The 14,325-nt window shown below is 40.1% G+C and overlaps 1 protein-coding gene and 1 pseudogene across 1 annotated transcript; both read left to right on the forward strand.

Annotated features, from left to right (window-relative positions):
• Nucleotides 1–721: 721 nt before the first annotated feature.
• On the forward strand, nucleotides 722–12,297 carry LOC142947602 (neuroplastin-like). The gene is made up of 7 exons (XM_076089278.1): nucleotides 722–812; nucleotides 6,722–6,890; nucleotides 6,989–7,083; nucleotides 7,816–7,949; nucleotides 8,041–8,314; nucleotides 9,924–9,945; nucleotides 11,123–12,297. The coding sequence occupies exons 1-7, from the start codon at nucleotides 722–724 to the stop codon at nucleotides 11,181–11,183; spliced, it is 846 nt and encodes a 281-aa protein (XP_075945393.1). The 3' UTR covers nucleotides 11,184–12,297.
• Nucleotides 4,835–6,236, forward strand: LOC142947603 (neuroplastin pseudogene; annotated as a pseudogene).
• Nucleotides 12,298–14,325: the final 2,028 nt, after the last annotated feature.

A 14,325-nucleotide genomic window follows, 5' to 3' on the forward strand; every position in this document is an offset into this window, starting at 1 on the left:
TCCACATCCAGTAAGAGTCACAGCAATGAGTATGAAATGATTCCAATGACAATAACCACAAGTAAAGTATGTTTAGGCCACTTAACAGGCTCAATTCAGTTTAGGGACAAGGTAACACTGTGACAAAGGTGCGTGAGGCTGTCATTACCCTATATTAGTTCAAAGAGAAATAGGATTACTACTTAAAGCTCTAGGTGCTGTTAAGGTCAGGGCTTATGTCAAACTGAGAGACTGCTTGACCCACTGTTTCAGACCAGTAGCGGTTTGTAAAGCTCTGGGTGCCGTTACAGTTGTATTAATACCTGAGAATTACTCGTTTTTGATTGGTTTTTAATTGTTAAATGAGAAATAATAGCGTCCATTTTGTCTGTTTTAATATAATTGATTTCTGCTCTACTTTCTGATGGGACGTAGTGTGGATGTACCCGCATGTCTCTGCGCTCCTCCAAGATCTCGCGCGATTTAAGATTAAACGGGTGGTTAAGAAAAAAAGAAGAAAAGGTGGTTCCCTTGCTGCACCGGGCTGACAGCTGAGAGCCGCACAGGTAACCAGCTAACACAGGGCTCCCGCTAGTCTACCTAGCGACACTTCTGTCTCTGCGTGATACGATTGGAGTGTGTGGAGGTGAATCCACGTCCCGCATCATCGCATCCCGCTCAGGTCACCTTAGCGCTCGGTCCTACCGGCATTTTCCAGGCCCCCCCCTCCCAGTCTCCGAAGATGATACCTGGCAAACGAAGAGCTGCAGTCATGTCCTTCTCGGTGGCGATATTTGGAGCCCTAATGCTGCAGTCTGTCTCCTCCCAGAACGGTAGGAACCGAGCTCTTCTTATAGAAAACTACACGGTGGTTATTCTCACGTCATGGCGAAAATGCGGGGCTTTTAGGGAGGGATGTCGCCTGCATTTCTGCAGTGGGGCATTTCTAATTAATCATTACAAGACGCGTGTTTTCTTAAGAACGTTGTCCATCACGAGTATCTCACCAGCAACCAGGTTTCATTACATAATCCCTTCAACGTTGCACTGTAAGAAACTGCTATTAGTGGAATAAAGCGCTGTTTTTTTTGGCATTCTGTGCATTTGAAATGAAGTGTCAATGCATAATTGGCTTATTCGTTGGGCTAAAGTGGGCCACGTGCAGGCCTGTGTCCCTAAAATGTCCTCTGAAGTGTGGAGCTGCATGTACATGAGCGGTTGCTGATTGCAGCAAGGACAAGTTCTGCTCATTCGGTCGGGGGTGGGGGGGAGAGAGATACTAGCAGAAGGTGGATGTAGGGAAATGGTGACACACTGAAGTTCAAAAACCTGCCCTGCTCTCCTTAGAGATTGGTTCTCACACAGTCATCATGCTGTTTGTCACGCGTGGGTCTGCTCGGGTATGTCAGGATGTGGCTCAGGAATTCAGTATCCAGCAGTGTATCACCAAATTCCCCTCGTACAGGGTGAGATCATTCCCTGCATCAGTCCAGGTCCTTGTGACCGAGCACCGAGCACAACATGTCATTAGATGTAGGACATCCGAAGTGCTGTAAATGGCACCAGTCCGTTTTGCTGCATGCTTCTATTTTTAGAGCGGAGATGCTGCACTGAGACCATGGCTTTAATGTCCTCTTGCAACAGTGAATCTGTTAACTCTTCGCTGAGATGTACTGCACTGCAGAATGGAATTGATTTCTCAGTGCGGTTCTACTTGTCCAATTGACCCCTCTGCTCATAAATCCCCCCCCACCCCCCCCCCCCCCACCAAACGGTGTAAACCCGTCTCAGCTGAGTCTTCGGTGGTGGATGCTGTAAGTCTGATTAGCAAACATTGTGTAACAGTAAGTGAGAATTTATTCAGCCCGGGCCTTCTCTTGAGTTGACCATGCATTACACGTCTCCTATACTGCACACCCACTCATTACATCTCTTCTTCAATCAGCACGCCAGCAGATAAAGTTCTGCTTAATGTAATGCCTTTTCATCTGACGGACCGCTAGTAAGTGTGAATTTGTCTTATCTTCTTCAAGTCCAGAGAGGATGGATGGCTCAGAGAATGCCACAGTATACTTTAAATACTGATAATCATACCATTAGTTGAGTCTGGTAATGCTATTAACGGGCACAGCGGCCAGCCTCATCACAGAAGCCATTTTTATCTGCTAATGGCTGCTCACTTGTGAAGCTATTCCCGCCAAAGTTCCCTAAGGGTGTGTGTTTGACCTGAAGTGGCTTTTACCAAGGAGACAGTTTACATCATTCAAACTATTTTATTTAGAACTTTCACTCAAAAGCCACAACAAAAACTTCAATAACTGCAGGTCTCAGTTAATGAACGGATCAATGCAAACCGAGGAGTTTGTTGCTCCATTAATGAGTATTTGGAAATGATCGGTCTTGTGTTTATATTATTGTTTAAGCAGGTCAGAGTGCAATTATCCTAACAAACAATTGGTTACTTACATTTATAGTTTCAATATTAAAGGGATATGTTATTCAATAATATAGAATGAGAATAAAGTTGAGGCGTAAAGGTTTTAAGTTGTTCTGTAATCAACATAGAGTTCATCAAGTGACGTATATAATACACACCATACATCACAAGCTTTAAATCATCTGTGTCATTTGCTGTCGGGCCTAAAATATTGATTATTTTAATTATTTAATTATCAGATTACTTTTAAATTTGTTCATTCATTGTTTGGTCAATACAATGTCAGGAAATAAAAGACTTGATCAAAATCAAAGGCATCTTAATACGGAGTGTTGGATGCTTTCTTTATAGCTCAGCTCTTCCTCATGCTCCCTGATACCCTGCACACAAAATATCAACATCCCCGGACAATTAGAGACGTGGTTTGTAAGAGCAGAACTTTTCAAATGAAATGATAAATTTGGTTATTAACGCATATTAAAACTAGATGGCTGCAGAGTATTTTTATAGTTTTATTAGTAGTAAAAGTAGTTTTATTTAGAAATAATCTTTATACTCCTTTAAATAAAATCACTTTTATTTTCTGTAAACATCAGATCACAATACTGTCACTTGTGGAAAATGACAATACTCAGCGCTTAAATACATGCAATAATCCGTACATGCTTTATGCTTTTTCTAATCTACAGTTAGTGTAGTCACTTCTGTTCTGATAGAATATTAATTTAGCATCCAATTCAATATGTATTGCTGCAGTAACTGGGACAGTGGCTAGAACTATATTATAGTTATTGGTTTAAGTGGATTCATAGAAGATATAGAGAAAATATCTGCAATGAAAGACTCATGACTATCCCAGGCCTTCTGTTGTCAGGTTGTCACATTTATGGTTTGAATAATGTACCACAAATTAGCATCAATATGAATTCATGTCAGTCTCCAGTAATAATTGAAAGTGTAGTTATAAGGTTATGAAGTTGGGAATGTATTTCCTATTTTCTGGTACAAGCGCTATATTTACCATCCTCTCAGTTTACAGTCACAAGGGGCTGACAGGAAGTGACTGAAAGGCAGATTGTGATTGGTCCTCACTAAAACATCAAAGTGTCTGATTGGAGAGAAGTACTTTACAGTCTTATAAATGATAATGCAAATGATTTTCACTAGATAGAGCTTTCAGGTGGTGAAAATAACACTATGTGTGGTTTTGGTTTTGGTTTTATTGCACACGCACTTCCAAATATTCACCAAGAAAACAAGAAAATAAACAACATCCATCTTAAAACGTGGATATAGAAACACAGAACGAATAAACTTTACAGACATTTAAATGTCAAGAAACAATCTGGAAACAATAGATATTGAATTAATGAAGTGTGACACGTGGACAAAAAAAGAGAACATAGAAAGTAAAAGTGATAAACGGCATAAGAAGGCAGCAGAAAATAACAGGTTTTTAAGCCTGCTTTTAAAAAATTGATGGATGAATTGGAAAAAATAAAATGATCACTTAGTAGCAGCCTTGCAGAATCGAAGCTTAAGAATATGTTGACGATTTAAGATTAATCAGGTATTAAAAAAAAAAAAAAGAGAATAGTGCAATGCAGCCTTTATAGTTCTAAGATCACACACGTGAGACACGCACAACACACAACACTAAATTAATATCAACTTGACATGAGTGATGTCATTTAGACGTGTGTGTGTGTGCAGTACAACGCTACTCGCTCAGTACTTTTGACACATGCACACTATCCGAGGTGGCAGGAACCGTCTCTCAGCAGTTCTGTGTTAAGAGCTGAGGTTTTGGTTTTAGTTTTCAGACCCAGTCCGGTTGTTTACTGCTACTTACAAACACTCAGTTGACTGATGCAGTCACATACAACAGTATCAATGAGACTAAATAATGAACACCTGTCAGTATAATGCAATAATTCAACAATATAGCCTTCATGAAGGGAGGATGTATTGCAGGATTGTTGTATCAGACTGCATTGTTTTAATATGAGGTACCTAATAAACTGGCAGCTGAGTGTGTATGTAGGAATCTATTTGTTCCTACAGTAGATGTTCTGGTCTCGATGTACCAGTTCTGGGCTGTACAGCAGGGTTATGATGTCTTTCTGCCTTGTGATGATCTGCCTGGTCTGGTTGGTCGTCTCTTCCTCTTCCCACTTTGTTGCCGTAGAGTGCTTCTATGGAAACGGAGGGGGACCATCACCGTGCGCCCACACGCTCCCCAGAGACCCAAAGCTGCAGTTATAAATCTCCTCTCAATGTGCATAAAGACCATGCTTATGATTACAGCCAACCCCCCCCCCTCCTCCTCCTCCTCCTCGTCCAATCTGTGCAGCACTAATGTTGTTTTCATTATACAGGCGAGATGCACTGAAAATGACAGGGTCAGTTGGAGGACTTTTAGATGCGCGAGAACGACACAAATTTATACGATGTCATTAATTGGACAAAATCAAGTGAGAGCCACCTCGGTACAACGTCCCAGCGGACTTGAATGAAAGCTTCCTAGAAATAGCAGCAATAATGGCTTTAGGTAGATCGGAGGTTGCCTCTCTTTTCTCTCTCTTACCAAAAATGTTGATGTTGCCGTTCCTGACGGACAGTTTGATGCAGATTTCACTGTTTAGTGTTTTTGTGTTCGACGGTTTTATGTTGGAGCTGAAACTATTAGTTGATTGAAAACAAAATTAATCAGCAACTATTAAATGCTAAAAATGCCTACAATTTTCTATTTCCACATTTGTAATTTAAGTCTTCTATGATACTTAATTGAGTTTGGGACTTGGGGGTTTAAGATTTTTTACATTTTCTACTCTTTTTTAAATTTTTTTATTTTTTTTCATCTTCTCCATTTTACTTGAATTTACCTTTGTTTCACTTTAATATCATTTGTCCATTTTTTATTGTATTATTATTTCATATTATCTTTTTTTCTGTTTGTCTTTCCTTTTCTTCTTCCCTTTCAATTTACCCTGTTATTTTCTTGCCTTTCTATTCTCCACCTGCTTTCCTTTTTTTGGGGGGGGGGCTTATCTCTGGACATGCTGTCTCCTAAATCTCCACCACCTCCACTAGCGGGCTTTATGAAATCCCCGTTTTCTGAGACTAAACTCACGGGCGACACCTGTGAGCTGTACTGTGACGTGGTGGGAAACCCCACCCCAGAAATCCAGTGGTGGTACTCTGAGATCAACCGAGTCGATTCCTTCAGGCAGCTGTGGGACGGCGCCCGTAAGCGGCGGGTGTCCATCAGCACGGCCTACGGCTCCAACGGCGCGAGCGTGTTGGGTGTCTCTCATCTCACGCTGGACGATGCTGGGACCTATGAGTGCAGAGCCAGCAATGACCCGCGACGTAACGACCTGCACCAAAATCCAGCCACCACCTGGATCCGTGCTCAGGCCACTATAATGGTGCTGCAGAGTGAGTGGTCACTGTAGAGGAAACACCCTCTTCCCTTCCGTTAGCAACCAAACTTAGCAGTTCCTGTGTGATCCAGCCTCCCTCAAACCTCTCCAGAGGGTCTGTAGCTTCCTCCATCGGTACCATCCTCCACTAGAAGAAAAACACCACCAAATAGTCTTTATGTACTTTTACCAGCAGTTAGTTGAGTAGTATTTTGTGCTCATCCCTTGGTTCAGTACAACCTTCAACCATCAGTCTACTCCCCGTCTCCATTTCCCCTTTACTTGATTTTTCTCTCCCTTTAGCTCTCATCCTCTAATTTCTGTGAACTGTATAACATTATATTCAATTTAATTTTCTTATTTTTTCTTGTATTGATCTGCATTATTTCTGTGTTTCTAACACTCACCAGCAGCTGTACCAGAATCTGAAATCTAGATTCAAATTAAAACATGCAGGTGCTGAATTTGGGTGTTTAATCTCAACACTTTTTTGGTACTGACCGAAATGTTTCTGTAGCTCAGAGTATCCAAAACAAATGCACACAGGCTTGTAGCTTAATGTTTTATTAAAGAACCAGATCTTTTCTAATACAGATGGACATCTGTTGTACTGATGATTCAACCGAGGGAGTTTCATCCGAACCTTGGAAGTGCTCCCACTTCCCAGTCAACTACCAACACAGAAAATGACTACTTCTACTTAAGGAACCCTGGATGCCCGAAATAATTCCTCCCACTTCACAACTCTATTCCTGTGCTATATTGTATAAAGTGTGGCTGGCTGTGGTGTCTGTCCGAACCCTTTGTGCGTTTACATCCTCCACCCACGAGTCCCAGCAAACATCACTTCTGTCCAAGCTGATCTGTGTCTCTCTTACAGAGCCGTCCATTTCCGCCTCTGAACACGCCACACTTCCTGTGGAAGGCGACTCTTACACACTGCAGTGCAACCTGACCAGCGCCCACAGTGTGCACGAGGAGAGCTACTGGATGAAGAACGGGGAGGAGATCCCAGAAACACGCAGCCCAAATAGGAACACTGAGTACAAGTAGGCGTCACGGCAAACTTTATACAACTTGTGTGTGTGTGTGAGAAACAGAGTTTAGCCTGTTGTGAGTTCACGTGAGGTGTGTTTCTGCTCTGCAGGCTGAAGAAACCAAGAGGAGATGCCGCCGGATGGTACATGTGTGTCTACACCTTCGAGATGGCTCCTCCAGCAAACGCCACCATAGAAGTTAAATGTAGGTGTTGATTTGTGAGCTGCAGGCGGGTTTTTTTTTTTTGTCAGTTTCAAGGCCACATTAGAGATGCCCCTGATTTAAAAATGGCCCCGAATGGCCTTGAGCACTAGCAGCGCCGTCATGTGAGGACCTGTGATTTCAAACGGCTCTGCTAGCTGCCCGGGGGGCAGCCTGCGCCCTTGACACCTCCATCCAACCAATGCCCGGCTCAGTGGCAGCAGATGGCGTCTTGTTTGTCTGATGGCAAGGGATTATGTCTCAACGTTAAAATCTGGTCAGCCTTTTCTGCTGTCACACGCATCGCTATGGAGGAAAACTGGATTTTATGGGGCATTTATAGTTTATAGTTTGCTGCATTATTTTACCCTCCTGCAGCTGTTTTAATGCCAATTATATTTTCTGTCATCTTCTTAAATCGTACTTTGTGCATTTGGCTTGAAAAGCTTGAAAATAATAATAATTTTTATGATCTCAACACAGTGAAGGGAAAGCGTAGCTGTTTTCTATAAGCATTGCTTACTTAACTATTATATAAACAATAGATGCAATGAAAACAACAATATTTATTATCCGTTTCTACTTAAATAATGAAAAACACAGATTTGTAATCCGTTTAATCTCATTCCTATACCTACAATTATGAATCACTGAATCCACAGTAGACCTGTAACACTTTACTTTGTGAATTTCTTGAATGTATTATAACATCTGATCTTTGTTATTTTGTTTTAGCTGCTCCTGATATTACAGGCCACAAGCGCAGTGAGAATAAGAACGAGGGCCAACTTGCTGTTCTCTACTGTAAGTCTGTGGGCTATCCTCACCCGGTCTGGACCTGGCGTAAGTTAGACAACGGCATTCCCAGGGTATGTGATACCAATATACACTCCCTGATATAGTCAACATATCGTCAATCCTAAACATTATAAAGTACATTTCTTTCTTCTCCCTAAATAGGAAATTGACAACTCAAGCGGACGTTTCTTCATTAGCAGCAGAGACAACTACACCGAGCTCCACATTGTGGAGCTGGACATTACTTTAGATCCAGGCGAGTACCACTGCAATGCCACCAACATGCTCGGCAGCCGTGACGAGAAGATCGTGCTGAGGGTTCGAAGCCACTTGGCCCCCTTATGGCCTCTTCTGGGGGTTTTGGCCGAGATCATCATCCTGATCGTCATCATCGTTGTTTATGAGAAGCGTAAGAAGCCGGAGGATTTACAAGACGGTGAGTCAACAGCGGTGGCGCTTAGGACTCTTATTATACCAGTGTTTTTAATATGTCTGAGGAGAAACTGGTTTTATTGCTCGGAGTTGACATGGATCTCTCCTGTTAAGTCTTTTTTTCATCCCGAACCCCCGTCGGTGTGGTGTTGGGCAATCAGGCGACCATGAAAGAAGGCACACTTTATTTTTAGCTGTCTGCTTAAGTCATTCTTCAGCAGGAGACACTAACAGTCACCTGACACTGTGCTGTGCCTGCACTCAATAATTCAGTCTCGCGAGGTTGACCCAACAGGCAGACACTGTTGCAGGAGGTCGCACCTTGTCAGGACAATTTCATGCATTTAATATTCATGAGAAATATGATACTGCAGTTTTGCAGTGGTGTCCAGTTTCAATTATTAACGGCTTTCCAGGGACATTGTGCCGTCCCCGAGCTGCTGCAAGCTTAACCACGAGACACATCATTTAGCTATACAATCTGTGTATGCCAGCCTAGGGATTTTCTAATACTACTGAGTGCTTCCAAGAGTCAAAGCTATATCATAAATTATGGATCAATGGTATTTAGGTGACCTTTTCCCCTCAAACTGAATTTTGATGTTGTCACATGCTGATCAGATGCAATGTGCAGCGAATGACTGACAGCTCAGAGCTGTGACATTCAGTCAGTTTGAGAAATATATTGTCATTATGGTACATTACAGGGTGTTTAAGTCACCTTGAGAATCCGCACAGTCTTACAAAATGGACGTGGATGGCGTGAATCATTCAGCAAATTCTTACATGAAATGTTGATACTTCATGTTTTACGTAGGTTAGCTTAGGCTGTTAAATATTTTAACAGATTGTTCCCCTTCTCCCCAAATTGCATAACCTAAAACCATGTTTGTGGTAAGTGTGAGACTTTGCATGCTTCATGAATATTAATAAGCATTCAGCCTCATCTTCTTCCAATTCACAGGACAGTACACGGTTCTGTTCAGGTTCAGCCCCAGCGTTAGTGTCAAATGCCCTTCTAAATCTTCAGTTTTTAAGATTTTATTTACAAACGGTAACTTCATGTTTTTGCATCAAACCGCGGCCGTGAGATGGCATGCAATCAGTCATTTCTGCTGCCACTGCTTGACACTGCTTCAATGACGTTATTACCTGATATTAATGGAGCTGCTCCTCACTAATCTCTTTGAGTGAACAGCTGTTCTTTGTGAACGCTGCCTGTCTGTGCATGACAATTTGAGTTTTGCCTGTATGTGATTGTTTTAATGTGGTCTTGTGCTGGATTTAACTGCACTCTGTGTTTTGTGAGTGACTTCATGTGGTGTTTTTTTTCCTGTGGCATCACAGCCTGTTCTTTACTATTTTGTTACTTCATCTGGGCGATGTTTTCATCCCATAGCACGATCTGCACATGCAGTACAGTTTAACATAAAACGCTGTGTAAACCTGAAGAGCACCATGTGTCAGTCACAACTTACTGTTCTTAATGCTTTGTGCTTTTTGTAAAAAAAACCCAAAAAAAAACCAGTTTCACTTCACCAACGTGTGCAACATTCTTGCGATTATTTTATTTTTTGGTCTTCATTTCTCCATATTTTCCCTTGTTGCCTCAGATGATGACCCTTCAGGTCCAGTGTAAGTATAGACAATTTACCTCAAATAACTTCTCTGTGTTTAACTTGATAACGTGTGTTTTGTTGTAGATTATCATGATGCATCCACTCCTGACTCTCTTTAGAGCTCAGTGTGCAGTACACCCCAAATCTGTGTCCCAAATATCTGGGAGCATCATGCGATAGTGCTTTGCTGCCTTCATATAAATCCCAGGGAAATATATGTGAAATATATGCGACATGTGTTGCCGTCAATGACGAGTTATCATCTGAATTGTCCTGATGAGTGAAGCCCTGCCCATGATGCTCTAAGACTTAAAAAGTTTGAATGACTTATTTAACTTACCATATTATCGGACATACGCAGTATGCAAACGTTTAATAAATGGTTTATAATGCAGTTGTAAGCAGGAATAAGTGTTAATATATTTGTCAACAACTATACCTCCTCCCATGGGCAAGGAGGCTGGTGTATAACAAGAAAATAAATGATGATGTACTAAAACACATTTGTAGTAATTAGAAAATACAGTTCAAAGGAGAATTTATAATTGTTGACAAATACTTAATAAACATTTTGAAATGTTCTTATAGCTGCTTACAACTAGTGTGTTATAAACCATTTATTAAATGTATCTATACTGCTTATAAACAAGGGACTTGAAGTAAAGGGTTATCAATAAAGGATACAAATAATGTTAACCATTTTTTAATAAATATGTAACTGGACCCAGGTCTGCTATACTCCCCCAGAGTGAAACGTTTAATTTGTGTTCATTCAGTGTACACTAGAGCTAAACTAAGTATTTTTTTCCAGTATTGATTAAAGGCGCATTTCACCCGATAATTTCCTCAGACTTTATAAAGCTACCTTAGCCACAGAAGACATACAACTGTTTTCACTGGCTGAATAACTGTGTGTAAAATCAGTGAAGTGCCCCTTTAATCTACGGTTTTGTTTTTTTCTAAATTGAATTAGTACGCTGTAAAATGACAGAAATTAGGCTAAAAGTCCGTCACGAGGTCGTGTGACTTTAATACGTAAAACAGAGAAAAGCAAATATTTTGTGTTTTTAGTTGATAAATGACTGCAATGATTCAACAGTTATTAGAATCGGGATGAAAATTATTTTCTGCCAATCATTTGACTGATTTTATTTCAGGTATGAACTGATAGTGTTGTTTTCTTCCTGCTAAAGCAAAACTAATTCAACCAACAACCACAAAGACAAGAATCTCCGCCAGAGGAATACAAACTGAGCAGCCTGTCTGCTGAGTAAGTATTACATTATTTAGAGGAAGTCTGATGCTGAATATGTATTACAAGCCTGTGGCCACAAGTTACAATATGATCCACCAGATGATCTTACCACTGAGCGCTCAACCAAAATAAGACTACTGTCAGTCTGCTCTAATGAGTCGAATGTTCTCTTTATTTGCAGGCTTCATTGCACATGTATTGACCATATGAAGGTAAACGAGAAGGGAGTCCATACCAGTTGTAAAGAGGATGTATCTGCCACTACAAGTATGGTTGAGGAGGAGTTCAATGAGGCATGCCTTATGATTTTATTGTGTGAGGGTGCGAATATGGAATATGAAATTGTTAACATTATAACCATTGTTGCTGCATGCAGTTGTGACGTTAGAGATTTTTCTTTTCCCCTCTTATCCACTAATTTTACATTTTTACTACTTCTAAAATAATGCATGCAAGATGTTGACCTTCTGTTTGATACAGAAACGGCTTTTTTTTCCCTTTTTTTTTTTTTTTTTCTGGGAGTGGCTTCATTTAGATAATCCGTACTGTGTGTTCTAGAGGACTTGGCAATGTAAACAAAATGCCTCCATAATTGGCTATGACAGTTGTGTACAGTTTTATCATACCACTGCATACCATTTTATCAGAAAATATCTATTGCATTTTAAGGGCTTTGCAATGTCCCTCTAAATTTGAATAAGGTTTTCTTTACTGTATGTATTAAATCACTATAACTATGTATCAGATCACCAATAATATAAAGACTATTCATATGATATGATGCACTTAAATGTTGAAGATAATAAAACACTGTTTAGACTGAATTTTAGGAAAATATGTACTAACCATTCTAACATATTGTTTTATAATCATGTGTATTGTACAGCATGGCTATTCTATGCAATTATTATCCATATCAATATATTGAAAACCATCGCAGCTTTTGATTTCTCTGTGACAAAGCTTTAAACTAGTAGGATCACCGTAGAGCGTTGATGGCGTACTACACAGCTGCATGAATTCTCTAGAGCTGACGTGGGAGGCGGCGAACGTCAGGACTGATACATGTGAAGCAATTCAAAGATCCCCGACTCATTTTTAAGAATAAATATCTCAAAAAAGGAAGTGTCTGTTGAGTTGGTTTCCTTGTAGAGCACAGTAGACATTCAGTCAGTTGTACCATCAATGATGCAAACAGGCCGTCCCATCAGGATGCTGGGAAAATATGAACATGCTGAGAATAGCGCCATCTAGTGAGGTTTTGAGTTGCTCACTTCAGGCTTGTCAAATATGATGATGGACTTCACATCAGGGGAACAAAGACAAGTTCTTGTGAAATGCATAACAACTACAGTTCATTGGCAATGAAAATCTTCTATCTCAGATTATTGAATATGTATATAAAAAAAAAAGGAAAATCACACAAGTAGTTTTTAACATTAGGATTATTTAAAATCCTGACAAATCATCAACACTATCAGTAGCTATGTGTGATTGTTAGTGCACTATATATATATATACTATATCCACGGCAACGGATGCATTTCCGTTTGCAATTTAGAATATGTTTTAAACACTTGTATACCAGGCGGTATACTTACTAATTTTGAGGAGTTTTGCCATTTTAATGTTTGACAAAGACAGCAACACTGCATATAACTGAGTTTATAAGGTCCGCCTAGCTAAAACTAATGCAGTCTAAAACAGTTATAAATCATACTTTTATAAAGGTGTTGATTCAGCTATATGGTTAGTTTGGAGAATGTAGTTTATGGCGCTGATGAGTTTATACTGGTGTTTTTTTTAATATTTAGTACTCTCGTATATGAAAGACATTATAAATGGGTTGGACACAATATTACATGTGGCTGTTTTAGCCCGGTGTACCTAATAAACTGCTAACAGAGTATGTTTCTCCTGTGTTTCAGTTATTCTGAAACAGTAGTAGGCAGCACATTCAACACATTATGTAGGAAATTGCAGCAGCACAGCAAAGGGAGGCGCTATTTTATTGTGGCTGTTGTCTGGAAACACAAGCGGCCGTGTCTCATTGTTGGGCTTTCATCAACATTTCTAACTATTATCAGCTGGAGAGTAATGAAATATTGTGATGTGTTTTTCATACCTTTTTTAAACTGGTCTTTCATTTGTCTGGATCTGATTCACATGATGTAATGTTGACCTCGATTAATATGTCAGTGGGATTCAAACAGTAATAAGAACAGTCCATTTCTAAAGCGAAGAGACATCTGTGACTTTGTGAACCCGGAGAAAAATGATTTGTACTTCTGTCTGTGTGGTTTAATCTCTAATTTGAAGTTTGAATAAATCTGATGGTCTAGTTCTTAAACAGGCCAGTGGGTTGTATTTAATAACAAATTTAGTGGGTCTATATATTTCAAACTTTGTTGGAAATATTTATAGTAAGGAATTCACCAAAGCCCTTTTTTTGGACTTGTTCTACTTGCCTCCTCTGTCCTCTCCAGACTGAGTCTACTTTAAAAGATTCTCTCTGGTCATGTTTTACAACATAACCAAACATCTGCAATATTACAACATAATAATCAGTTCTTGTCAGATGTTCCCAACATTGTGAAGACTATTACCAGTTCTCCACCTGGGCATTGAGATTCACTACTGTACAGTGTGTGTTTCCCATTTGGTATTTTGTGAATAGAAATCCCACGATGGTGTTAAAATCATTCAAACTACACATGTAGTTCATGACAACAAGAAAAGCATGGAACATAACAGTGGCCAGTGGCCAGTTGGTTATGTACTCGTAGCTAAAACTAATATTTAGTCTATCCTCATTGACATAAAAGGGGTGGACAAAATACATGACACTATGGCACAACACAGTTCAACAGCACAAACAATCCAAAATGACCTTAAAGCTGACTCAACCCTTGTTACAACTGTTTAAAAACTGCATTGGTTTTACTGTAGGTGTACTGAAAAAAACTGTCAACTGTGTGCAAATCTGCCATGTGATCTGAGATGGCGTCCTACACTTGGTGATAATCGGGCCTGCAAACATAATGGAGAGTGATGACTGGAGCGTGCTAAATAGGGCACAGAGTGTGAACTTCTAATCTGTGTAGTTCATGATCAGGAGACTGACAGCTTGAAGTGCTGACG

The sequence above is a fragment of the Anarhichas minor genome, unplaced genomic scaffold, assembly GCF_050575085.1.
Source record: "Anarhichas minor isolate MPS153535 unplaced genomic scaffold, ASM5057508v1 ptg000011l, whole genome shotgun sequence".
Classification (NCBI taxonomy): Eukaryota; Metazoa; Chordata; class Actinopteri; order Perciformes; family Anarhichadidae; genus Anarhichas; species Anarhichas minor.

What these genes read in the sequence shown, in the direction of transcription:
- LOC142947602 (XM_076089278.1), top strand. Translation starts at nt 722, where the DNA reads ATGATACCTGGCAAACGAAGAGCTGCAGTCATGTCCTTCTCGGTGGCG. An exon ending in GTCTGTCTCCTCCCAGAACG is followed by an intron (nt 813 to 6,721) that starts GTAGGAACCGAG and finishes TCTCTCTTACAG; the next exon opens with AGCCGTCCATTTCCGCCTCT. An exon ending in AATAGGAACACTGAGTACAA is followed by an intron (nt 6,891 to 6,988) that starts GTAGGCGTCACG and finishes TCTGCTCTGCAG; the next exon opens with GCTGAAGAAACCAAGAGGAG.